This window comes from Gavia stellata, chromosome 6, assembly GCF_030936135.1.
Source record: "Gavia stellata isolate bGavSte3 chromosome 6, bGavSte3.hap2, whole genome shotgun sequence".
NCBI lineage: Eukaryota > Metazoa > Chordata > Aves > Gaviiformes > Gaviidae > Gavia > Gavia stellata.
In genome coordinates, this window is record NC_082599.1 from 11,715,836 (window position 1) to 11,741,690 (window position 25,855).

General features: G+C 38.2%; 1 protein-coding gene across 4 annotated transcripts in view; it reads left to right on the forward strand.

Annotated features, from left to right (window-relative positions):
- ZMYND11 (zinc finger MYND-type containing 11) overlaps positions 1-25,855 on the forward strand; it is a 110,182-nt gene that overhangs the window by 25,796 nt on the left and 58,531 nt on the right. For all 4 annotated transcript variants that reach the window (XM_059818490.1, XM_059818492.1, XM_059818491.1 and 1 more), the window contains exon 2: positions 20,621-20,755. In XM_059818490.1, coding sequence (XP_059674473.1) covers positions 20,640-20,755 — 116 coding nt within the window. In that variant the 5' untranslated portion in view covers positions 20,621-20,639. The remainder of the gene's footprint in view (positions 1-20,620; positions 20,756-25,855) is intronic.

The following is a 25,855-nucleotide window of genomic DNA, read 5'->3' on the forward strand; positions in this document are numbered from 1 at the left end:
GATCTAAAATTAATGTATTTCTGAATAATTTCAATTTTATATCAAGGTTGGTTTTTCATGGTTGCTACTCAAAGTATCATGCTAATTTATGGCTAATATATTACATGTTTTTCCTGTAAAAACAAGGAGGGCCGTTCCCTTCTCCTCACAGACACCGGCATGCTGTCTAAACATTTCTACATTAGAAGTAATTAAACATGTTGGTAGATTCTTGGACTCATCTCAAATATGTGCGGAAACTCTATAAAATTAAGAAAAACTTTCTTTTGAAAGGAATCTACTAGAGATTTTTAGGTGAGATTCATTACCTTTTATTGATATTATCAATATATACATCTGAAAGCATTTTGAAAGAATATTTGAGTAATTTATTTCTTTAAGGAAGATGTTGTGTATTAGCTGAGTTCCAATACATTTTTATTCCTCTTTGGAGAACAGCTGAGTGTAATTATCTTTGGATTAATCATTTTTTGAAGTCTTTTCCAGTGATATGTATAGAGAGGATTAAGAGAGAGATTACGAAAGCATTAAGATTTTTTCTGGTTGTTTTTAAGAAGGAATCCTTGCCTTAAGTCAATTACAAAATGATTTCCTTGTAAGAAACTGTTGAACAAACTAAAAAAAATAAAATCACCTATAGCAGGGGGTTTGTGTCCTAGGGCTTTAGAGAGAGATGTGCAAGCAGTGACGTTCTATTTTGGTCATGCACCTTCTTTTCTAACTCCTTCTTTCCTTGTTACATGGTAAGGCAGAGTTGGCTTTTTCTTTCCCCATTACAAATTCTGAAGCTCCTTTTCTCCGGCTTTTCTTCTGTTAGATGAATAGCAATAAAGGAGAGGAATAACATCCCTCCTCACATCCTCTGCTACCATTTTTCACTGGGGAGTAGTTTTGTTTTTCTTGTGCTCATTTTTCATGGGTATTAACTTGCTCCATAGTGTTCTCCAGTTTGACCTTTATTTTATGTTTCACTTTGGATTTCGTCAGAGTGATGATACAATTTAAATGCAGTTCTGTAAGGTTATTTTAATTGAATGTTTGAGTGTGCCTCTGTAATGAATGAAATTAACTTGATCTGGAGCTTGGAAAGACTCTCCTATGTATGATTTCATAATTAAAAAAAATAAGTAAATGAATATAATGTTCTATTGAACAGATCTCAGATCACAGTTCATTTGCTTTTGGCTTTAGGGAACCTAAGTGCAGCCGCACCCTGAATTCCTGCTGCTGAAGGTTTCTTCCAAGCATCCTGTTATATCAAAAAATGGTATGTGACATAGTTCCAGCTTGGGAGTCACAAGCTAACCTTCTCCAATAGGAATCTGCTTTCGAGTCATGATTGCTTCTTTTTCTTGCCTGCCTACAGTAGTCCTGGTTTAGCGCTGGACTGTATTGCATCAGACAAGCCTATGTGGATATTGTTAAGTAGCTCTGTAATAATGTCTCCATTACTTTCGTGCCTTTGGGGTTTCTTGTCTGGATTGGTTTTTTTTTCTCATTTCAAATTTATTGGAGAGTCTGAAGAACAAAGGGTTGAGAATGGCTTAGACCATGCTCTAGGTTGAGAAGAGTTACGCCGAGTTAATAACGCAGGATACAGGTGTGATCTGTTCACCACTGCTCTCCTCATTCTTCTGGTACATCTGTATTGGTACGTGTCCCAGTGTGGAGGCTGTTCAGCAGGACTGTTTTCAGTTTGTCTTTATTTTATTTGCTTAACGGAAAGAAGTTCTGCTTATGTAAGCCATTTTTACTAGCATGCTTGCATCTACGGTTGTGTATGAGGAGGAACAACTTGCCATTTTCATTATACTTCCAAAGTGGCAAAAGTTTCTATTACAGATCAGTTTTTACTGTAGCTGTCCCAGAGTCATGCTCTTCTTATGTCAGGGAAATACCACCCGCTAAATGACACAGCGTACTCAAGCAAACACTATGTGTATGCGAGTCCTAAAACCCATAAAGGCAGAAACAAAGAACAATCTGTCATTTGAGACATCAGCCAAGAAGGATTTATTTTAAAGGTCCGTTGGACTTTGTTTTGAGATGTAGCTGATTGTAAGAGCAAGCCTTAGCCCTTGTCTATAATTCATCGCTTGTGACACGTGGAAGAGAAAAGGATCTGCTTTAGGTGAGGTTTGCCCATGGGTCTAGCCAAAACTGAGATGGAGCCAGCCAAGATGGTTAGCAAAAGGCAATATTTGAGCTGGGTCATAAACCTTGAAAAGGCAGTCATAAATTATAATTAACGTTTTTCGTTTCCTCGGTGGTGTAACTCCGCAGAGATGGAGACTGGAACTGTTTACCAAAGCCTATTTTTTTGTCTTGGGAGAAGTGTTTAGGAAACCTGAACTGGGGTTTATTAAGCATATCTGTGGGAGACAAAAGAGGGAATTGTTGGTCTCCAAGCAGCAAGCGGCATTGACAGGCTGACTGGTGTGGTCAGAAAGGATATTTAATTTCAAAGGATGAACTACAGGGCTCATTTTTTTCTTTTTTATCTGAAGTTAAGCTTATCTGGTTTATGCCTTATCTAATTTAACTTATGAGAATTGTAAATTCAGCTATGTTAAGCAAACAATTTATTTTGTTTTAATTCCATTTTCTCTTTGTTTTAATAAATCTTGGTTTTGTTAGGATTACTGTTGTGTGGGTAATTTCACACAGATGTCTTCAAAGAGTAAAGAAAAATCTATAACTCTTAAAGAGAATAGCTGAAGGGGGAAAAAAGAACTGTGGAACTCCTTTTCATTCCTCAGTGGTCCTACTGGAGGGGTGTGGATTAAAGAGTTATATCAAGGACCCATCTTGCTGCAGTTGGCAACCGTAAGAGAGAGCCCAAGAACTGAAGAAGAGATAAAGAGTTAATGGTTTCAGCCTATAAAATTTAATTTTTAAATGTTTCAAAGTCCTATAAAGAGTAGGACTACTAAATAGTATAGAGAGGAGTAACAGGTCTTGTCTGTGAGATGACAGGGAGTGGGATGGGGATATATTCCCTGATATGGAAATGAAATAGTAAAAAATTAGTTTTGAGATATATAGTAATACAAAATAAGAGGAGAATTTATCAGTTTGTGTTGTTTTCTCCTTTTTCAGCTTCATAAAACAAGATCAAGAAATCAGATGGCTTGCCATTTTATAATGTGTAAACAGTGTTTTCAGACAGCATGCATTTAGCCTATAGAATTCACCATGGAGGTCATATAGTTAAATGTAGTGGTTCAGTTTTCAAAAAGGGCTTGATGATATAAAGGCTAATAACAGTGGCAGCAAAGCATGCTTAGAGAAGGGTAATCAAATCTCATGATTTAAGACATAAGCGCATTACCTGTGAGCGTCTGGAAAGACCTCGTTCCTCTCTGTCACCTGCAAAGTCTTCTGCAATTAGTAAGGTTAATTGTGAGTATTTGTAGCGTCTAATTTTTTTGAAGCATTGCTACTAGCAATTGTTAGGGATAGGATACTGTATTTCATCATATCGTATCAAACGCTTGCACAGAACATTGCCCTGTTTTTCTGTGCTGCTGTGTTGAATGACACCAGCACGGCCTGAAACAGAAGAACCTGGTGCTGGGGTGGTGCTGCTTGCTGCAAAAGCACAAAACTGCCTGATCCACCATCAAAGAGAAGTGAACTCGAAGGGTTTCTACATGTTACTTTGACATTTAATTCAACATTTTATTTTGTAAATCAGTTGTTACAGTTCATGCAAAAAATGCCTGAATTTATAAGCAGTAGTAAGATAAGAACTGAATGCATGGAAGTAGGCAATTTCTTTTGAGATAAAAATGGAATTGTATTTTATATCTGATTTTTGCTTTAATTTTTTATTTCTGAAATTTACTCTAAATAGCAACTGCTGAAGTTAAAGTATTTTATTTAAAATGCAATGAGGAGTATATACAGAGTTGAATCATATATGAGTTCCTCCTTTGTAAGTAAAACCTATAAGAAGGAATTTAGATACTGTTTCTTTTTATTTAGCTCCCTAGGAAAGAGTAACATGTTTTAACAGGTAGAATAACATGCCGTTAACCCTTAGTAAATCATAGAAAGAGAGAAAGACGGCTTCCAAGGCTGAAGGTTTGAACTACAGTGTCAGATGTATCCTAAATGTTTTGAACTGCTTTTCCAGCACCCTCTTGAAAGAGGAGTTCTTGAAGGGACCGGGGCACTCACTGCCTGTGTAAGCAGGGTGACTCCTCGGTGGGCTGCTCCCTCGCCCATGGGATGTAGTTCCACATACAGCTTCTCTGGGAAGGGAGGTTGTACCTGTGGTTTCCACATTTTCTTACTCATTTTACGTTCCAGTTTATAACTTTCCGTGAACTCCATAAAAGTCAAGGTCAAATTGAAGGAACTCTTGTGAAGAAAGGGAGGCATTTATTTTAAATTGTTGAAGACAGAGACATCAGTATGAAAAATTTCCACTTCTTAACAGTTGCAGCTTTTTTTAATTTCATTTCTTAAACTGTGTGGAGGTAGTTGCATGCAGTGCATACAGAAATCAAACTCAGAGTAACCAAATACATTTGATTAGCTAAATGCTGAGAAAGTCAGGAGGGTGAGGTGATGGTTACAGTAGTGATATGGTATTGAGGACAAAGGCCACAAAGTTACAAAAAGGGATGAAAAATTTGTAGTTTTATTTTAAATGAAGGTACTACTGATCTGAAGTAAACAGAATGCCTTGTGACCTAGGAGTCAAAGTCAGCAAAAGTTAGCCCCCTGAAGGAAGCAAGGATATTAATTTTCTTTCTTAGCTCAATTTCTACTTGATCAAGGTATTGCCATAAAACACTGACGAAAATTCTACAGCTACACTTTTGCAGTTTCTTTTTGTCTGGCTAGATAGCCACATTTATAAAAAATACGCTTCTTGCAAGAAAAATGAAAAAATGTCTTACACTGCAATTTTTTCTTAATTAAAAACTCTATCAAGAAAAACTTAATTCAAAATATACATTATTCACATTGAAAATTAGAATATATATCAGACATTGCTAGAAAATTAGAATATATATCAGACATTGCTATTAATCAGCCATTTTACTAATATTGCAATGATATTACTAGGGTTATAATTGAAATGTCTCTGTTTATTTTGTATTTTTGAGGAAAAAAATGCAGTTATTTAAGCCTTTCTCAATAAAAAACACAAGTGCATTTCTTGACTTTAAACAGATGGGGTAAATAAGATAACTTCAGTTATTCAAAGGTGTCCATATGGAAACTGAAAACGTATCAATGAAATTTTTCATCCAAAAAAAGCAAAGTAGCAGAAAAATCAGTAATATGGTGGCTAGAGCCCTTAGCTGGGATGTAAGAAACTCAGTTTCAAGCAGGACTTTAAACTAGGTAAGTGGAGGTGTTGCTTGAAAAAGACGGCCTGAGTGGAGTGTGTGTGATTTAAGTCCAGCCCCATGAAGTAGCCATCCTAATTGCACTTTATCTTCTGTGGAGAGAAATGGTTGATTTTAGGGCTTAATTCATCTGACCTGTTTGTGATGTCTGCTTCACAACAAGATGAATTGTTGCACTGAGTAGATCATGTCAAGTGTGAAGGGAGTGTAGGGTGATTAGCTCAGAAATAGATGTCTGCATTTAATCTGTTTTTTCCGATCTCTTTCTCATGTTGGAGGTTACATTAACAAAATAACAGACTCGCTATAGGACACTGGCTATATAGCCGGAGCTTCTACAGTGTTCACCTATGGTGCCCGAAACTCCAGATGAGGTGAAGGGTTCTAAGATACATTCCCACATACATGTCAGTTACAACTGGTGTATTTCCACAAACCATCTCAGTACCAACAAAACATTTTTTGCAGTAGAGAGACTTATTAAAAAAATTTTCAGCTCAATGTTCATTTCTACTCTAGTGTGACTATCTACTTCACTGAAAGGATCATAAAGCAGTTGGACTAGAAGGAGTACACAAGCATTCAGCAACCTTGCCAAAAGTAGAATAAACATTTCGTGATTTGGGGAGATGAAGTTTCAAATGTCCTCTGAGCCACCATGCTATGGAAAGAATATCAGCTTGTTTGTCAGTGTTATTTCCTGTTCTTGAGTTGCTTAATATGCTCTCGTTTTTGCAATATGGCATGCAGGGGAAAGAATTCTTGGTCTAGTGGCTCCACTCTTTCTTTACATCAGAAATCTCTTTTCAGAAAACTGAAACCCCAACAAGCACGCAGTTACAGTTTGAAAATGCCTAGCTGAACGTTTCAGCAGGTTGAAGTGAAAAATGGTTTTTGACTTTAAAGAAGGTTTGCATGTTTCCTTGTTTCCTGGCTCTAGCTAGCAGGAGACACGGCTGTGCAAAAGGGTCTTTTAATGAAGCTTATGCTTTTTCTTTTGAAAACCAGATTTTCAGCCTTCCCAGCACATTTGGGAGTAAATCACTGCTTTCTTCTCTGAACAGGTTAGGTAACTTTTGCTGGCCACATTTTTTTCCCAAGTAGCTGTACTTTAGGGGCCCTGTATTACAACTTCTGCCTTGAATTGTTTTTATAGAGCAACTAGCAGCGCTGCTGAATGGGGTTTCTTGGTGCTTTCCATTCTCTGTTCTCTCCTCAAATGCTGCCTGTTTGGCTGTTACCTACCATAGACAAACGTTATATCTGTTGGACTTTCTGCCTAATACTGAGTTTATTTTTCTGTGTGGAAAGTACTAGTAAGAAAATACTGTAGTTGTTTAACCTGCATGAAATAGTTGAAAGACTATTTGTAATGCGATTATTAAATATATTCAAAACAGGAAGCACAAAGAAGGGGAAGAGAAATGGAAGTGCAAATGTAACTGCCTTTTTTTTGTCTTTTTTTTTTTGTCATCCTCTCATGGTATTATGTAGATCCCCAGCCAGATGGCCACTGGCTATAAGCTGTGTGTGGATTCACAGGATTTTAACTCCTCTGTTGGTTTCCCATCTGTCATAAACTCAGAAGCTGCGATCCAGAGACTGACATGAATGTCAGTGTCTTCTTTGGCACACCAAAACAGTTACACTCGAAGGCTGCGGAAAGAGCACGAACCCTAATGAAGACAGGGCAGTGTCTGGTTTAATAACCATGCTGCTAGACTGGGGAGTAAAATTTCTTGCGGTCAGTTCAAACTAGTGCTTTGAACCACGGGTGATCACTGTGGTGGCAGCGGCCTCAGATGAACACTGAAAAGTCTCCCCAAAAGGAGTTTTTTTCTGTTGTTGGAGCTTAGCGAAAGATTGTAAACCCACAATTGGTTTGGGTAGGAAATCTCATATCTAAAAATAAAATAGCAGATTATCTTCAACAGAAAGAAGGTGGTAAAAATCAGAATTTCTCAGCACTGGAACAATAGATGTGAAACACCTAAAAACAATACTATGGTCTGTCTTTGCTTTAAAATTACCAATTCAGGATTGCCTATGTTTTTCCTTCAGCATATGTCATCGCTTGGACAGACACATTCTGTTTCTGTTAATGCAGGTGAAAACAGTGAAAAACATCTCAGATTTCATGGTATAGGGTAGAACAAGGCATTGGTCACTTCAGCTGTGGGCACCCACCGGGGCCTTGGTGTCACTGAAACAAAGAAACCTAGCTCCTCAAAGTAAAAGAAGCTGTCATAGAATCGCTTTATGTCATATTCAACAAAGCGAAATGAAAAATTAAATTAAACCTTTATGAAACAGGCATGAACAAGTGAAATAGAAATAGGGGCTGAGCACACTCTAAACCGTTTTAGAACGATTTTTAGCACATAAACATATCAAAAAGAAACATGTATGTAAGCCTGTAAGGAAATCACTACTGTTATGAAGTCTTCCCAAATTTAGACTTAGTTTTCTTAGTTAATGGATTTGACTTATGTGAGAATAGAAGTTAGACCCCTGTAAGAAAATAACCAGTTTCCTAAGGAGTAGCTGTCTGAAAGAAAGCAATCCAGCTTCAGAAACTCTGTCATGAACAAATTAAGCTCTCCGTTTCCACTGTGGGTTCGGATCTGTAGAACAGGGAGCAGCTTAAGAGGGTGATGAAGTGTTAGACTCTGCTTCAGGTGGTTTCTATTGGTTGGTGAAGCAGCCCGGAGTTAAACACCTCATTCAGCATCAGGCATCACAACTGGAGTTGTTCCAGGCAGGTGCTTCAGCAGCACAGTGGACTCCAGGTCTTCTGCCTAGGTTGAAGGAACACCACATGACAAAATAAGATATTGATTGGAAAGACTGCCAGAACTCTAGCATTTTATTTCCTCTGTTCCCTGGAGAATATTATACTGTAAATCCAAGCTTCAAGTCAACGGGCTTGCCCTTTGTTATAACACCATAATGTTATGATACTCTTGCAGTTCATTTTCTTTGGGTTAGGCAGAAAAGATTTTCGCAGAAATCACAGTGGGAAGCTGTGTTTTACAGAATCACAGAATCATTAATGTTGGAAAAGACCTGTAAGATCATCAAGTCCAACCATCAACCAACACCACCATGCCCATGAAACCATGTCCCACAATGCCTCGTCCACACATTCCTTGAACACCTCCAGTGAGGGTGACTCCACCACCTCCCTGGGCAGCTTATTCCAGTGTCTCACCACTCTCTCAGTAAAGAAATTTTTCCTAATATCCAGCCTGAACCTCCCCTGGCACAACTTGAGGCCATTGCCTCTTGTCCTGTCACTCGTCACTTGGGATAGGAGGCCAACACCCACCTCTCTGCAACCTCCTTTCAGGTAACTGTAGAGAGCGATGAAAATGCCATTTCGTGAATGGCATTTTCTGAAATTTATGTTAGCTTGATGCTAGGATTAGTTAATTTTGCTGGGCTTTAACTTCTGTTGGTAGCCACAGGGATGGCATGCTATTCAGTCATGTCCTGCACTTTCATGAATTTCCTTCACGCTGTACAGCTAAGTCCCTGTGTCAGAGCTCTGGCTCATTCATCTGCATTCAGGTTAAAGGAGTAAAATAAAACCCAAACCAAATCTTGGCAGTAGAATAACTGAAATAATCTGAAAAATGAAGTCCTACTTCTGCTGACAAAATTATTAATCCTACATTTCTGTGTCTGAAAGAAATTATTGGGAAGAGAACAGTATGGTCCTGTTGCCTTCAATAAACCTCAGCCCTAGATAATGATACAGCAGGAAGAGCTCTTGAGTGTTCAGGAAGTAATTTCTTCCCTAAAGGGCCTTTGTAGTCTGCTCTATGTCATCGCCATCATCATCAGTGCTGGAAGAAACAGGTTTCAGATGCACCTGCCAGAGGAGAGGCAGAACATAATTTTGCAAGTGAGAAGTATTGTGATCTTGCAGAGCTGCAGAGAGCTCTTTCATCTCTCTGACCTGTAGCTCTAGCACATGCCATGGATGTGCATATGAATATAATAGCGAACTATTGGTCAAAGTAGTAAGTTTTCCATAGAAGTAATATAGAGCAGATATAAAATGCAAGAATCATGCTGATGTGAAATGGATTTTCAGTATCAAAAAAAGTGCGTAATTCAGTTCACCCACAGCTGGTCCTGGAAAAGCCTTGAGAAGAATTCTCTACATTAAAAAATAAAGACACGTTTTAAGTTGGCTTCACGTAAGAGAAGATCAGAAATGGGAGTTGGAAGCATCTGAAAGCCATAGGTAATAGAAAACGTATCAAAAGAGATCACACTTGGGCTCCCACCAAGATCTTTGAACGAAACAGCTCAACAAATTTGAGACTGCAATCCAAAATAGCATGTATGGTATTGGGAAAAAAATCTATGCCAGAAAAGCCCATTTGCCAGCCTTCCCCATGCCATCAGCCACACGCAGAGCTAATTAGGAAATGAAGTGATATATTCCTCCTGTCCTCACTCCTGTCTCTTTTAAAAAAATTATAGGAAGGAAATGCTAACCTGCAGTGGTAGGGCAGAGTTTTCTTGATGTCAGCTGTTACCAGGTTTGCTGAGAAACTGGTGTTATCTGAAGTAATGGCAACATATTTTCATCACTTCATCAGTTTCTTTGGAAGATCTTTATTTCTTTTAAATTTTATAAATCTGTGATGTTGAAACTTACTTTTTATCATTTTTCCACTTTTCGTTTATGAACTTTTGCAGCAAAGGTAGAAAGAAAAGGGTCATGATTATACTCAGCTGTTTTCCACTTAAGGTTTTGTTTAGTTATGAATGCAGTTGTTTATCACTGTACATTGGTTTTCATGAAAACTGCTGTTCTCACATGTCTGTAAATTGTCCGCTAAGGCAAGCATCGTCCTTGTCCAGACATGAACGTTTTGGGGGGAGAGCTGAGGGCAATCTGAAGGAAGAAAGTGCAGACAAAATGAATTGCCTGCTTTTGAGGTATAAAAAAAATCTGAAATGTCAATGGAAAAAAAAATCAAAATGGACCTTTGAAATGGATAGGGATTAAGGCTTCAATAAGGAGTGATGATAGACTTGTTTTGGGGCAGGATGAGAGGAAAGCTTTATTGGAATGCATGTAATTAGTGAGTTTAGGTACTGCCTACGAAGGAGAGAGCATACGCTCCAAATATACTTCAGAGTGTACTTTTAAGCCAGATGTCTATGCCCAACCTAGGAAATACACTCTCTAGAAAACAGAGAGAAGAAAACCAAGCGAGGTGAGGACTTGGGGAAAGGCTTCCAGTTCTACAATATATTATTCTTTCTGTGGCTCTTGTTTTGATGAACTGTCCTACAGCTGGGGGAGCGTTGCATGAAACTTTCAGGTCCATTTCTGACATTTGCCTTGATTTTCAGAAGCAGGATCTAAAGCTCAGATTTTACAATTTGATCCTCTCCCTGCCTTAAAAGTTTCTTTTGATTAATGCTGGAAAAGCCTGTAAGCTTTGGCAGTGTTTATCTTTGGCTCATCTTACCTGCATTACAGATCAATGTATTTTAACTCTGTAAGTTCTGAGCATATTTCTGAAGGTTTCCAAGGGTGAGCCCATATATTTTGGGCTTGAAGGGGCTTCAGCTTGGAAACCTTAGTTGGTTCAGAATTGCACTTGTTTTCTTTATATAGTATCAGCTTGCCCTGAGATCAGTGTTGACAAGAGAAAGTCCCCTCTGGGCTGACACTGCTCGTGGCCTGACTTCTGGCGGAAAGTGGTCGCACCTGCATAACACACTGACTTTCAAATAATTCAGTATCTGAGCAGTTTTAGAAGCTGTGTAGTTGTGCTTTTATTTATAGAGAGGCAGAGGCCAAAGAGAATAGCTTTGAAAGAAACAGGTTCGGGCAGTCTTCGTTTTTGTTAAGGAGCAACAAAAATTGATTCAGCTGCCTTTTGTCAATAAAAATGCTGCCTGGTGGAGGAATAGTTTTTACAAACATCTAAGGTTTAAGTCCTGTTGCTAGCAGCAGAATCACAATTTGTTCTTTAAAGATACTGTCAGTTGTGTGTAGTTCAGAGAAAGAGAAGAAAAAGTAGCAATTTTTAATCTCACGTTACACTGCAAAAAGTTAATGTCAACTCCTTATTTTACCATATAGCTTACATAATCTACAATGAATTTACATTTTTTCACAATTTAGCTCTTTCCCGAACGTTCCTAATTCTTTGACCTGGAAAATGTATCTCTTTTTCTTACTGTTTAGTGCGAAACTGACTTTATGCGGAATTACATTCCCTGCTAATATACCATGAAAAATCATTTATTTATTTATGTCACCATAACTAATTTATTATACCTTACTTACTGACGGAGAAATGTATTGCATCAGTTTAGTTGAGGCTTACAGAATAACCAAGCTCCTTAGCTTTCAGAACAGAAAAGAAGATGATGATCAAAAGCTTGCTTTTGGAGAACGAGATGCTCTTCTCATCTACGTTTCTTAGCATTTTCTAAGATGTCTTCCACCTCTCACTTTTATTAGAGAGAGTTACAGAATCAAAGTGGCATCTATTTATCATCCAAGCCGAAATTCCAGCCCTCACCGTCAGCCTTCTTTGGCCATGGTTTTCCCCCTTTTACGACCAAGTGAGTGTTGGAGCCTGTCAGGATGCATAGCTGCATTAATCATCTCTGCTCGCTACAGCCAAGCGAGTGGACAGGAAGCATCTATTTACGAAGGGCTTGTCTGCATGGGGAAATAGCTCAGACTGCTCGTTAGGCATTAACTCCTTCCATGGATTCTCCTCGAGCATCTTTCTGTGGTTTAGCTTTAGGCTGCCTTGGAAAATACGGAATTTGGTAGTGGGTGTGTTAAACGAGAAATCCAGTATTAGCATGCAGCGTGGGTTCAGAACATGATCTTGTCTCCACGTGTCACTTAATCTTCTGTAACTGACCCTCTTCATGCTCTTAGTCTGTGGCAAATGGAAGGTAAAACGTGTTAGTTCAAGCCTCTTATATCAAGGCATGTGTGCATAACTTGCTTTTGTGTCCCATGCGTCTGTGCGATCGTACAGGGAATCCAGAGCATTGCTGATAGCAATTTGGGTGCTAGTATTATTTTTGATAACTCCTGAAACAAATCTGAAGAGAACTCATTATTTTTCAGCCATGATAGGGGATAAGAAGTGTGTAGGATGATCTTCTACACCTTGTATGAGTGATCTCTTGTATGGTGATGTTGAAGTTAGTTGAGTTGGACTGTCTTCTGTATAGAAAATTTCTTTGAACAAAGATGAGTAGTCTTCTGGAGGTGAGCAACTTAAAGGCTGTTTAATACTAGTGTATCATCATCCTGGAAATAAGGGGCTTTGTTACTATGGCAGCTAAAGCTTATTTTCTTGAGAAAGTTGCATCACTTTACAAGAACCATATTTTTTAAAGCAATTTATACTAGTGTAAGCTCCATTGTGGAAACTCTTTATTTAGTGCAGCTTAATTGCATTAACTAAGCCTTAGCCAAACCACACTAGATTGTTTTTTAATTGAAATTGCATTCATTCAGAAGTTTGCTAAATGCCTTAACAGTGTATACATTTTCAGTGGTGGTATTTTCTCGTGTAAATAAAAACTCGTGTGGTTCTTGATATTCCTATGTAACTGTTAGTTTTGTTACTATTCTCAATGTATTTAATACCTATTAAAAATTGAAATATTAAGGAAAATACTGCTTATTTAAAAAGATGAATGTGGAACCTGTACACGTGAAAAATTGTATTGAGACAAATCTTTAGCAGAAAATATATTATGAGCTTCAGCTTACCTACACACATTACCTGGAGTAAAAAGTGATGTCCATTACCAAAAAAAAAGTAGTCAACTGAAAGAAGTTGGTGTAGCTACATTGCTAGTAACAGATTTGTCTCTTTGCTTTCAGTCCGTTTGACTTTCGTTGGCAGTTGTGTTCTTCTCTTCTTCAAACTCACTTTGCTAGGTAAAGTTTTATTCAGTGATTTCTACCAGCCAGGAACAAAGGATAGTTTCCTTCCAATTTTCAGGACAGCATTTGCTATTGTCTGTGAAATTCCAGACTGGGGTTGGCTGGAGGGGCAGCAGAATACAGGATTACATTTGAGCCCTGTACATATATTTGTATTAGGTAACAAACAAAACCACTTTGACAGCCTTTGTTTGGGGTGTATTATTCTGTCTTTCTCAGCAGCTGTTATTGATGCTTCATCTCAGGTTTTGTTATACTCCGCTTACACTGACTTACACTTACACTTTCTTAGAAATTCTCTTTTGGGATGGCGCCTCAACATTTGTGTCAAGTTCTCTCTAGCAGGGTGAGTTAACTAAACAAGAAAGTCCAGGTTTGGTTTCAAAAGAAAAAGAAAGAGAGTTCTACCCTTTGTACACTGATGATTCAGAATGTCTGAGCTTAAAATTCAAGTATCATATGCCTTAGCCTCAGTGAAGGACACTTACTTAATCATTTTGAATGAAATACAATACAAATTAAGTAAATGCAGTATCGGGGATTAAAATAGAGCTTACACATATGTGTAGTAAAAGTATTCTTGGGGCCTTTAATTCTATACTGCCTTTGGCTGTGATTTCTACAGTGGCTCACTGCCATCTTGGAATGGCACAAGGTAATAGCAAAAGCTTTCTTGTATTCTGCTTACTGAAGTTGGGAAAAAAATTAAATTGCAGAGAGAAAGAAGCAGAACACTACAGTTCTGTATTCATGTAGTCCTGTTTTCTGGAGCTATGCAAAACCTCACTCAAAAAGTTGCATGATGTCAAGGTTACAAACCTAGAAATCAGGAAATGCAAAAGGTGGGGTTGCGCATAACAGCACGATTATTGCACTTGCACATGTGAAATATTTAGGATAACTATGCTAATAAACATCTCTTTTGAATAGACTGTGTGCACCTTAATCTAACAGTGAAATTGAAAGATTTTCATTAGGAATGACAGGCATTCAACATCCAAAAATCTTCTATAGTTTAATAACTTCCAAAATGACAGCATTTCAGCACGAACTGATCTCTTAATACAAAGAGGCGCACTGAAGAATTCAGTAACTTTTATTAATTTATAGTCTACTTTTCTGAGTTTAGTTTAATTAACAAAGAAATTTTGCCTGTTTCAGCCCCAAGCCTTTGTTACATCTTTCAGCTTCACTAACGTCATGGAACACCTCCCTAAGTTTTTCATTGTGAGGACGTGGAAGAGCAGTCAGCACTTGAAAGTTTACTCCAAAACCCTGGAAAGTCAGCAGAAAGGCATTTGTTGATTTTAGTGGATTGGGATTAAGTCCAGGATAAATATCTAATGATACCGAAACACTTGCTGATTCTTTGAAAATTACTTTGTATGCAAAATCTGCATTTCTGATAACCGGCGCTCTTGCAAAAGAGGGTCTCCTGCTACCAGGTGCCCAGCTAACCCTAGGTTATGCTCGTAATATTGCATGATTGGGAAGACAAGTGAATGGTAGGCAAAAGGTGGGATTACTCTTGCCAAAAGCTTTGTCCTCACTATAGCAGCTACTCCCCACACTTTTGGATTGCTAGATCTGGAAGGCAGACCTGAAGTTAAACTTTGTCCTGTCCGTGTCGTCGTCGTCCCCCCACCCCGTGCATGACCTTTACTGCTGCTCAGTCAAAACATTTTCACGTGCACCTTGCATATGTAAAAATAGGGTAGTTACCACTTTTGCTCTCAGTTGTTCTAGGAGGGGAAGACTAAAGAGTTTACCCTCCCACTAAACTGGGGATGAAAGATACGTTTTAAAAGCAGTTTAAATTGTAAACTATAAACTTGCAGAACTTCAGAGTACAACAAAGACCTGTATAAAGTCCAGGGACCCAAACTCTACATCAACTCGCAAATTTGTAATCTGGATTTAAATAGGAAACTCCTATTTAATACAAGAACAAAGCACTAAACATTTGGAACTACTTGTACTGCTGATACATACAGTTTTATGCTTACTATAAAAAGTTACACTTTAAGAAATACTAGAGCCCGTATTATAATGTACATATAAATATGAAGCTAAGTCCATGTCCAAGTTTCATAACCGCCCAAACTCAGCCAGTCTCACAGCATGAAAGCCACAAAAACTAGGACTGAGTCTAGCTTCTTCCTCCTGTTGAGCCTGAAATCTTTCTACTGTGTGGTGTGGAAGAAATAATAGCAAGCCCGAGGGATGCGGGGCTGAAAGGCAGAAACTAGCAGCTGAGCAGTGGCAAGGATCAACTTCTTAAACTGTCTTTCCATCGCAATTAACTGCATACCAAATCTCAGCCAAATGGTGGCTAATAGCAGGGATGAAGTTTAACCTGTTTGACTTTGTACTGAAAGGGACGAGCGCCACAGGTAGCCTCGCTTACAGTGAAGTACGAACAGGAGGTTTAACAAGCTACTACTTGTCAGCTCTTAATTAGCAGCTCACATCAGAGCAGCAGCACCCAACTGCAACACCGTCTGCTTCAGTGCAAAGTCCAATTCATTAGTTAAATTTTCAGAAGCATCATATTTTGCTTCGACGATGGTATTTAACAGCTAAAGCATGGCAAGATTTGACTACCTTTCAGTCGTTTCTGTCTGTAGGGAGAGTTTCTAGCTAAACTTAGTACCTGATAGTATCTGCTACATTGGATGCAGGCAGCAGGTCAGGAGGTTCCTTGGGCTAAATCTCTAGACATGCTGCAAGGTGATTTTTGTTTATTTTGACTTGCAGTGCAGATTTCCATGTCCACTACTATTGCAACAGACAGCTGTACAGCATTTGATTTGGCCAAGTGTGTGTCTAACGACTAGTAGCCTTGCTGTTTTGACAGTAAATCTTGTTTGCCACTGCTGTAACATTGCCACCGCATGGCGATGCACGCTTTGCTATGGGCTTTGAGAAGCCATGCTGTGTGTATTCACAAGATAAAGCGCTGTTTGTTGAGCCTGCCTGTAAGAAATGTGGGTAACATTTAGCTCTTGAGGGAAGTTGTGTGCAATAAAGTGGTGTACTTTTTGAAATGTTGTACCTAGGACATTCGAGGGGGATTTAAAATATAAAATATAGTAAAACCTTACTCAGATTGCACTGTGGAACAGTTAGAGAGTTGAAAATTGAGAAGATAAATTATTTGGTTTGGGCCCTGTCTGAGTGAGTATGTGATGGAATTGTGAGCTGGCACGTCAGCCACACAAAAATTCCTTTATTAGGAGAATCCTTCTTATATTCTGCAGGTCCCATGAATGACTATGAAACATAAGACACATCCTGCTGATATAAATTCTTAGATTTTTAGCCATCTTTTGTTTGTCAACCTATCTCTAAGAAGCTGCATCCTACCGTCAACTTGCTAGCAGAACATGACAGAAATGGCATGAAGCAAATAATTTTGTATGGGCAGGGGATACCATAGCTAAACAAGTATGATGGCCAGCAGATCACAAGCGGGAAATTAATGTTTACTTCAGCTTTTAGTTTTCCTTTCCAGGATATTGAAATGAAAGCTATAATGAAAGAGGGGGATGAGAAACATCCTCGAGCATTTCTATGTAAGTGTACATTTCAGTATTGTGGTTTTAAAGAACCTCTGGAGTTCTAACTTCTTTAAAACACTGCATGGATGAATCAGTTTCTTCGGTATTTAACCTCTAAGCCATAGATTCTTACACATACTCACACGCACTGGATGTTTATGCTTGTTCTCTTGGGCGTGTGTGTGTGTCCGCGCGCACGTGAGTGTGTGTGCGCGCACCCACACATAAGCAAATAATCAGGAGTGATAAATATAGACTTAGGAATCTAATATGTCTCCCATTAAACTTTATAATATTATTTGCATGAGTAAGTTGTGCACGTTGGAGCACTGGGAGCATTTTCTGTTGCTTGGAAGTAGCACTCCAAAGCATTTTATAAACTATTAACAGTCTGATACAAGTTATCTTTAAGATTTTATAATATAGACAACTGCTTACATTTTTGCAGGAATTCACGGAGTAAACTTGTAGTTAGTTTTACCATGGAGGAAGAGTGACAATGCAATAAACAGCAAGAAATATGCCACGATCTTTTAATCTTTAACACAAAAAGGCTCTTTATATTTCTTCTACACCATGCAATTAAAAGATGAAAATAATGCTGAAGTGGTCTGGGTTTTTGGGGAAAAAAAAGTTGTATTTTTGGAAGTGTGGTTTATAAGAACTGCTGTTTCAATAGTGGAGTGTCAACTCTGAGTTTAACAAAAGCACCCTTAAATGGTAAACCAAAGCTATAAAAATGAAACATATATTCTTTGAAGGCAGAACACCTGCTAAAATTATTGTATCTTACAAGGGGAAAAAAAAGGAACAGAACAAAACACGTGTGATTGCTGTGTCTCATGTGTAAGAATGCTTACTGCATTTATTTCCAGACAGACGGGGGGAAGAGCCATGGCTGTGCCTGTGTGAGCCGTGATGGGGAGCAGGGGGGCAGCCAGGAGGGAGCAGTTCAGGCCGGCACCTACACCAGCTGCGTTTTGGGAGGGGTTACTTCAGACCAGATCCAGTCTGGTCCCGTGGAGTGACCTCCCTGTAGTGCTTGGAGCCTCGGAGGCGCATGCCTGTGCCGTGGGTTGGAGTTAGCCCTGGCACAGGGCACAGCGTTTGCATTCTCTGAGCCAACAAAGCTCGATAAGGATGGGGCAGGGGGGTGGTCAGGAAAAAAAGCACACTCCAAAGGAAATGGGGAGCCCGTAGGGCCTTTGCAGGGAGAGGCCTTCCTCTGCCCGCTGGCGGCCATCTTAGGTGCAGCTCTGCAACCACAGGGCTTCAGGAACTCATAATTACAGGGATCCTTCACTTTCCCTCTCCCTATCTCGGACATGGGCGGCTTCTCCCGCCCTGGAGACACAAGAGGGAATTCCTCAGCCCCAAAGGTCAGCCTTTTCTTGGGCTGCACAGCAGGGACATGGGGCCACACTGAGGCAGCAGATGGGTTCCCCAGGGCCCTGCCCTGTGCTGGGGCCCTCGGGCCCAGGTGTCACGGGGGTGTGAGAGAAATCCACCTCCTTCCCCCTCTGCCAGGCACACTGAGTGTGGCTCTCACACGGGCAGCCATATGCCAGGCTGCCAAAAATAACATCTATTTTTAAAGTAGATGGGATAACAGGACCCACTTAATTTGTTACAAAATAAACTGAGAACTGGTCTGTTGTTTCACGCTGTTATCAGGGTCAAGAAGGATGAATGTTTCCTCCTTGATCCTCACATGTGGACGTGATACTGCGTAAGAGGCTCCATGTCCAGCTTGTCAACTGCTATACCGGCTAACAGCTTTTAAAGCAGATACTTTGTAGAGAGCTAGAATAAAAAGAGTAATACCGCTTTTATTCAGTTCTGCATTAGGAAAGGAGTTTTATGCTAAGATAATAGGGCTGTAAAGATTGACATGTTAGTGTCTAACCCTTCTTTGTTTTTTCAGGTCTGTTTTCCTTAAGAAATAAATTCTACAAATAATCATATGTTTCTTTTACAAATTAGGAGGGGATTTTTACTTGTGATGTCCTCGTGTTCTGTGAAGTGAATGCAGAGGAGCTCACAGGGATGCAGGGTCTTTTCCCACTGTTCCCGACAGAGGTTTTCCTTCTCTGAATCATTCTTAGGTGATGCTATCTACTGATGGTCACTCTTAGCAGTATGTCTGTCATATTCCCTCTTATCCTTCCCTCAGAAATGTATTCTTGGCCTTTCTTTTCTGGGAGATCCACCCAGTTGCCCTTGCTTTAAATCCCAGCGGGGAGAAATTTCTAAAGCAGAAATGTGGGGTCGATGTGTGAACACACCGTGTCTCTGCGAGCCCCGCTCTGTTCTGCCCTTTCCTGCTATCTCCGGGGACCAGAGATGCCTCACGCACGAGATACAATTGCAACTGGACATGCACATATCAATTCACATCATCTTTTTTTTCTTTTTTTTTTTTAAATGGGCAACGTAATGTTAAGTATAATGCTGTTAAATCATTTCTTCTCCTTAATAATAGAGTGTTGCACTTTATTTCATTACAACTGTAGAGCGAGTGAGCGTTGCTGAGGTAATACTGGATCTGAAACTTGACAGCCCTATTTGACAAGTACCTGTAGGTCTCATGGACTTGAAAAATGCATTGCTGCAACTGATGGAATACTCGAATCTGTTTAATTTTTGTGAATTTGAGAGGAGGGGCACTTTCAATACTTAAATTCCCATCTTTTACCATTGCACATATGGTGTAATGTTTTTGTATTTTTTATATTATTTTGGGTTACTGAAGTTAATATTCTGCTAGTTACAAGTATCCATGTGCATACCACAGAGTTCATTTTGAGGACAGAGCTCTAAAGTAAACTATAGACCTTGGTAGCAGTCATAAATCAGTCATTTTTTTCATTGAGAAAGTGGTGGCACTGGAAGAAAGTTATTTAGTGATCAAAATGCATCGTTAAGCTTTTAAAAAGGGATTGTGTGCCTGTAGTAGAGCTGTAGGCGATTTATGGCTTATCTGTACTCATTGCTTCGAGCTTTTGGAAAATTTGTAAACAAAGCCAGATGCTCATTATGTTCCCGTTCAGGGTTGGTTAGATGGGTAAAAGCCATCAGAAGCACTTTGGTCCTGTTGGTTTTTAGCATGTTACAGAAAATGGAATGACTCCAAAATATTTTTTTAAATATTTATCATCCATGGAAATATACTTCTAGTTTCTGCTCATAGAATGGATTTTTTTAAATAGTTGTAAATGATAAAAATATGAAAGTAGTACTCTGAGAACTATGTTGTATACTAAACTGTGGGTCGAGCTTTTTTCTCTGTGTCAGAGTTCATGCTTACACCGTGTAATGTAGTCAAGCACCACTCGCCCTCTTTAAGGGTTTCGGGCAATGCAGGAGGCTGTGGAAGTTTCAGGCTAGGGTAGCTTCTGCTTTTTACCAAATTTTAGGGAACTGAGATGTGAACTAAGTGACTTTTTTTAACCAGTTTGATAAGTTAAGTTGTTTGCTATTGATTTGATAATTTTTACTGCTCGCCTTTTGTCTTCTGTATAGATTGTGTGATGTGAAAGGGGTTCATGTAAACTACATTTTTTTGCTTTTTACTGCTCTTTAAGCATAAGAAAACATGCTGCTGTATACAAATTGAATTGCTATAGGTTAACAAAATTTTCCTTGTAATCATATTTATTGCAATATGATCATCATGTAATCCATTTCATAATTCATGATTAACTTTTTGGTGTATTTTTTTTATTTATCGGCTGCAGCTGACCAAGTAAACAGGTCATGGCACGCTTAACGAAGAGACGACAGGCAGATACAAAGGCTATCCAGCATCTTTGGGCAGCTATAGAAATAATCCGGAACCAGAAGCAAATTGCTAACATTGACCGTATTACAAAGTAAGTGATCCGTTCCAAAAAAAGTCTTGATGAGGGGGAAGGTTGCTGCTATTAAAAGCCCTGGGAAACAGAGACAGTAACCATTGTGAGAGACTGTGAAACAGTTACATGCACTTCTGTGTTACTAATTATCTAATTATAAAAAAAAGCACCTTAGAGAACTGAGCACCTAAAGTGAGGTTTAATCCATTGAATTGAGATCTTTCTCACCCTGTATTTGCTTTGTATAAGCATCTTTAGGAAATACACAATATTTATAGTACTTGAACTGAGTTTAGCATGTCAGGGTTGTACTCACTTGGTAGCTTGATCAAAATACAAGAAGTAGATTTAACAGTTAAGGAGAAGTAGGCAATAAAATCTGTAAATAATGTAATTCTCTAGGAAAATGTGATAGGCTGGTGGAGATCTCTTTTCCAGAAGGCAAAGATAAACCTGAAGTGTTAAGTTGCTCAAACAAATAAGCTATATTTGCTGAGATGGGCATAGGATGCTATTAAAGAACACACGAGATGATTACCACTGTGCCTAATACTATTGTTAATATTAAAATATTCTTCAAAATGTATTAGGTGCTGTATACACAGAGAAATATATATTCTTTGTTCTGTGGAGCTTGCAATGTGTAAAAAGGCCTACATTATTAAAATACCTTTTAAGATAACTTGGAGTAGCCACTGTAATAAAAACTGAGGGAGGTTTTGGGTCTCTGTCTGCTTTGTCTGCATTTCCAGGCCAACGTGTACATAACATTTGTCAAAGTAATCAATATGAATAATTTAAAAGAGCAAAAGTAACCAGTTGTCAAATCTTCAGTTGCCAGAACCAATGTGAACTGATAATGATGCCATAGACCACTAAGGGGAGAGTTATAAACAGTGCAGGTGACTAATGAAGTGAAAATCATTATAACATGGTCCACTGACAGAGTTTGGAAGCTCTGAGGTGGAAGTGACATGCAAAACTGGCTTCATAAGTGGAAGAAGTGTAACAGTTCATGTTCTCCAAACACAGTGAACAATAAATAGGAGAAAGAAAAAAGATGATGTCCCAAATGAATTAGTGTGTACCTGGCTCCTACAGCAAAGAAAAATGCACCATTAAACTGAAAAGCACCTTTCCAGAGACAGGGAGTTCCAAGAGGGCTTGAAAGGGAGATTGTATTTTAGGGAATTTTATTTTTGAGGTTGCACTTGAGTTTCAGAATGCTTTAAAGCATATATATTTGCATCATGTCTCCAAAGAGATAAGTGGGTAAATTAATGCTATACACTTTCCATTTTAACATTTCAAATTACTTGCTCCAGGCCATATATTAGCTGAGTTTGTTAGCTGTTTATGCTCTTTTTATATGTAATAAAGGGAGACAGGCACGTCTAGCTGGGGATTCATCCCACTCTTATGAGAGATGCCTATTTTAAGGCAGTGCGAATAACATTTAGCTGGGTTAAGTTAGGTAAGACAAATCCTATCGTTACAAACAAGGTTGAGAAAACAAGTAATTAGATACTAGAAAAAGAAGTACTGCTCTTGTTAACTGAAGGGTAGTTTGAGTTTTTAAAAAACAGTCTAGATCCAGATTGTATGACTCATGTCTAATCAGAAGAAAAATAAGTGACTGAACAAAGCCTTAGTACTTTCAGAAAGATGTGCAAGGTGTTAGCAATGAAGAGTAATCTAAAAAGTGCTTGGACATTGTAAATGCTCCACATGCACATCAGTGACAAGAGTGATGAACAGTGATCTAGTTTCTATTATATGATATTTTTAAGGAGATAACTTTTGACAAGGAAAAGTTAAAAGACCTTTGAGTTGCTTTACGGTACTAGTCATTGATGAAAAAACAGAGATGACTTAGTAAAGGAGCATGCATATTACATAATATTCAAAATAAAGTTCTGAAATTAGCAGGGCATCAGAATATCTCTTCTGATGAAAACTGAGCAGCTGATGTATTCTTCCAGGCTCAAAGGTCATTTGGTCAAGTACAACTGCAATTCCTTAAAAGATCAATCAGTGTCTGGGCACATAGGCCAATATATGAATAATAAGAAAGATCAAAACCAAACGGTGGTCAAAAGTGAAAATAATGAGCATATATCCATAGTTGGAGCTAAAGGGAGGATTCTCATACCTGGATTAGTAACATTTTTTGGAAGTGTTAATACCTCTTGGGATTGACTGAAAGAGTAGCTTTGCATATTACAAGTACCTGCAAGTAATAATGACAATGAAATTTATGGAAGCATGTCTTATTCCTGACTAAGGATACAGAAAAACAGCAAGATGATCTCTTTTATAAATACATGTTTAAGGTAAGTGACAGTCATCCTACTGTGTCATACAATGAATGACAAATGTGTAGTTTCAGAGAACTTCACAAGTTGAAAAGATGATTCATAATTTGTTTTTTGATTTTATTTTCTTTTTGCCATAGTTTGAGGGTTCATTTGTTGCTAGAGACAAGTTCTGTATATTTTGTGACCTGTTAGTCCAAACACCTTCATAGCAGAATCTCTATGGCTGCTTTCTTCATCAGATGGTTTGCTCCTTTTAGGCAAATCTGTTTGTTGGCTTCTCTCCTAACCGGCAGCTCAGCATGGTTGTCTTCCTCTTCCTAACATATTCCTGTATATTTCATTTACTTCTTGCTTTTCTTAGCCTTCTGGTGCTGGGTAGAAGCTACTGTACATGTCAAGAAGCATTTATTTTTTATGACCAGGGAGGAAATGTTGGTAATACAAAAAGAGGATTCATTGTTTATAGATTATGAACTGTTTCAATTCAGTGTGTAAAAAAGACAAATTTGTATAACACGTTAAAATATGTAAAATGTGACCTGTGCACTTTATGTGTAATTGTTAAAAAATATCTGGGGTGAAGAAAGACTTCCAGAAGATACTGGCAATGGAAAGTGTGCAAGAAAAATCTATAGAACTAGCCACGCACTTTCTGTAGAGAACATAAGAGTAGGAGGATAGTGTAGGTGGAGCCAAGAACACTAGAAGGTACTTCTGATATTGTCAGAAAAACCTATAAGAAAAGAGGCCCTTTAATTAAAAGTAGACTAAATCAAGTATGCTTTGCTTTTTAAATTGATGAGGGGGAAAAGCAAGAATAGAAAAATGCATGATTAGAAAGTGATTGAAAACTGTCTTACATTGAGGAAAAAGTCACTTGGAAAATTTGAATACGCAAGTTAGAGCCTTTAAGAAACTAGTAATTAAGCTTACTGAACTTGTGGCAATTATTTTGGGAAAGTCATTGTATACAGAGAAGTATTAAGAAACACAAGAAAGGTATCTATTTCTGAAGGAATTAAAAATGTATGTGTGTAAAAATGGCAGGAATATGACACTGATAACTGGAGTATTTAAATAAAAGCATTAGTAGGGAAGAGAACACACGGCACAGACTTGATGTCTCCAAAAAAAAATCAACAAGTCATTACATGAAAGGGATTCTGCAATTCTAGTGATTATATATGGGGACACATTATAGTTGGAAAGGTACTTTCCATTGGTTGGAGATAAGCATTCTTCAGTAGCTTGAAAGCTAAATGAAGGACTGAAAAGAAGTAACAGTGTAGTGAATTTAAAGGAATTAGTACTAAAAGTGCAAACTGCCTTTTGAAGAGAACTTTAAAATATATATATATGAGTTCCTATCTTTGCACATAGGCTTCAATGTGTTCAGTGCATTTTTGTTTGATGGAGAAGCTCATTTGAAGGCAGTGGTAACATTTATGTAAAGGTATACAAAACAAATATTCTCACTGGGCTTATATTGTCATAATGTATCTCAAGCCAATGAATTATAATAATTTCAAATCTAACTACTGGAAATATCTAATATTTCTAAACTACCAAATTACTTAATAACAAAATGATATTTCTAAGAGTTATTTATCAAGAAATATCACTTATTTTTCTGTCCAGACTTCATGTTGGGATAATTTGACCCTAATTTGTCAATTATTTAGATGGGTATTACTGGTGTTAGTTATGCTGTAAACACTAGTGGAGAAATGGCTTCCCATATCTTGTGAATTCTCTGTCAAGAGCGCAGCTTGACAAATTGTTCATCCCTAAAAGTGTGTTAAAAATTATAATTGTGCTTTGACTTTCTGTTTTTTCCTCATTATCTTCCATCTGTTTTGGGTTTGGGGTAACCTCAAAAATTGATTCTATGGCATAAAATGCCTTAAAATACACTGGCAAAAAAGCATGCATATTTAAATGAGTAGGATAAATTATTGACATTCAGTTGCCTAGCAGATTGGTAAGTATTTCTGTACAGACATGTTTTTAAAGTTCTCTTTCTTTGGCTACTCCAGTCTTCCATTTTTTTATAGTGTTTTCTTTCTAATTCCCTTACAGGTAATTGGACTCCTAAGATTTAATTAACTATTAATTAAATATTTACCCTTTTTCTCTCAAGGTATTGGATTTCCTCAGCAGCAGTTTATGAACGTTTCATGATTTTTATGATTAGTTCAGAGTTCATTATCTATTAAGTTAATGTTGTTAAAATACCCAACTGGCAAATACAGTGTTGTAAAACTATTATTGGACGCTTTCAAGATTTTGTCATTGTAAACAGATAATTATTCTGGTTTCTAAACTATTCCATGAAGACTGATGTGAAGAACCAAAACATAATTCTTTTCTTCCATACTTCCTTCCTCATATTTTTTTCTCTCTCCCTTTGATGTGTTTCATGATTTATTTAGTTGATTGGCTTCTCTCCCTGTCTCTTACAAAGGCTGTGTCTATACTGTCTTTGTGTACTGTGACAGGGAATGCCCTGGCACCATCTGGAGTAGATATGCTGTGACCACACCGCATTGCCTTTGGCTTATGGAGTGTTTCTTTGGCCCTGACATATTCTTTGTTTGTTTTATATGCGCGTGTGGTTCTTCAGTGCTAAGCGCCAAAAATAATACAGCCCACAGCAATGCTATTCTTGAAACTTGAAGCTAGAGGCATGATAGTTTGCCATCGGGCATGGTGTGAAGACATCTGAGGACACATAGATGCTGGAACGGTGTTGGAGTGCCCTTGGCAGAAGGAGCCAATCTTGCCATGGTTTACGTCCGTG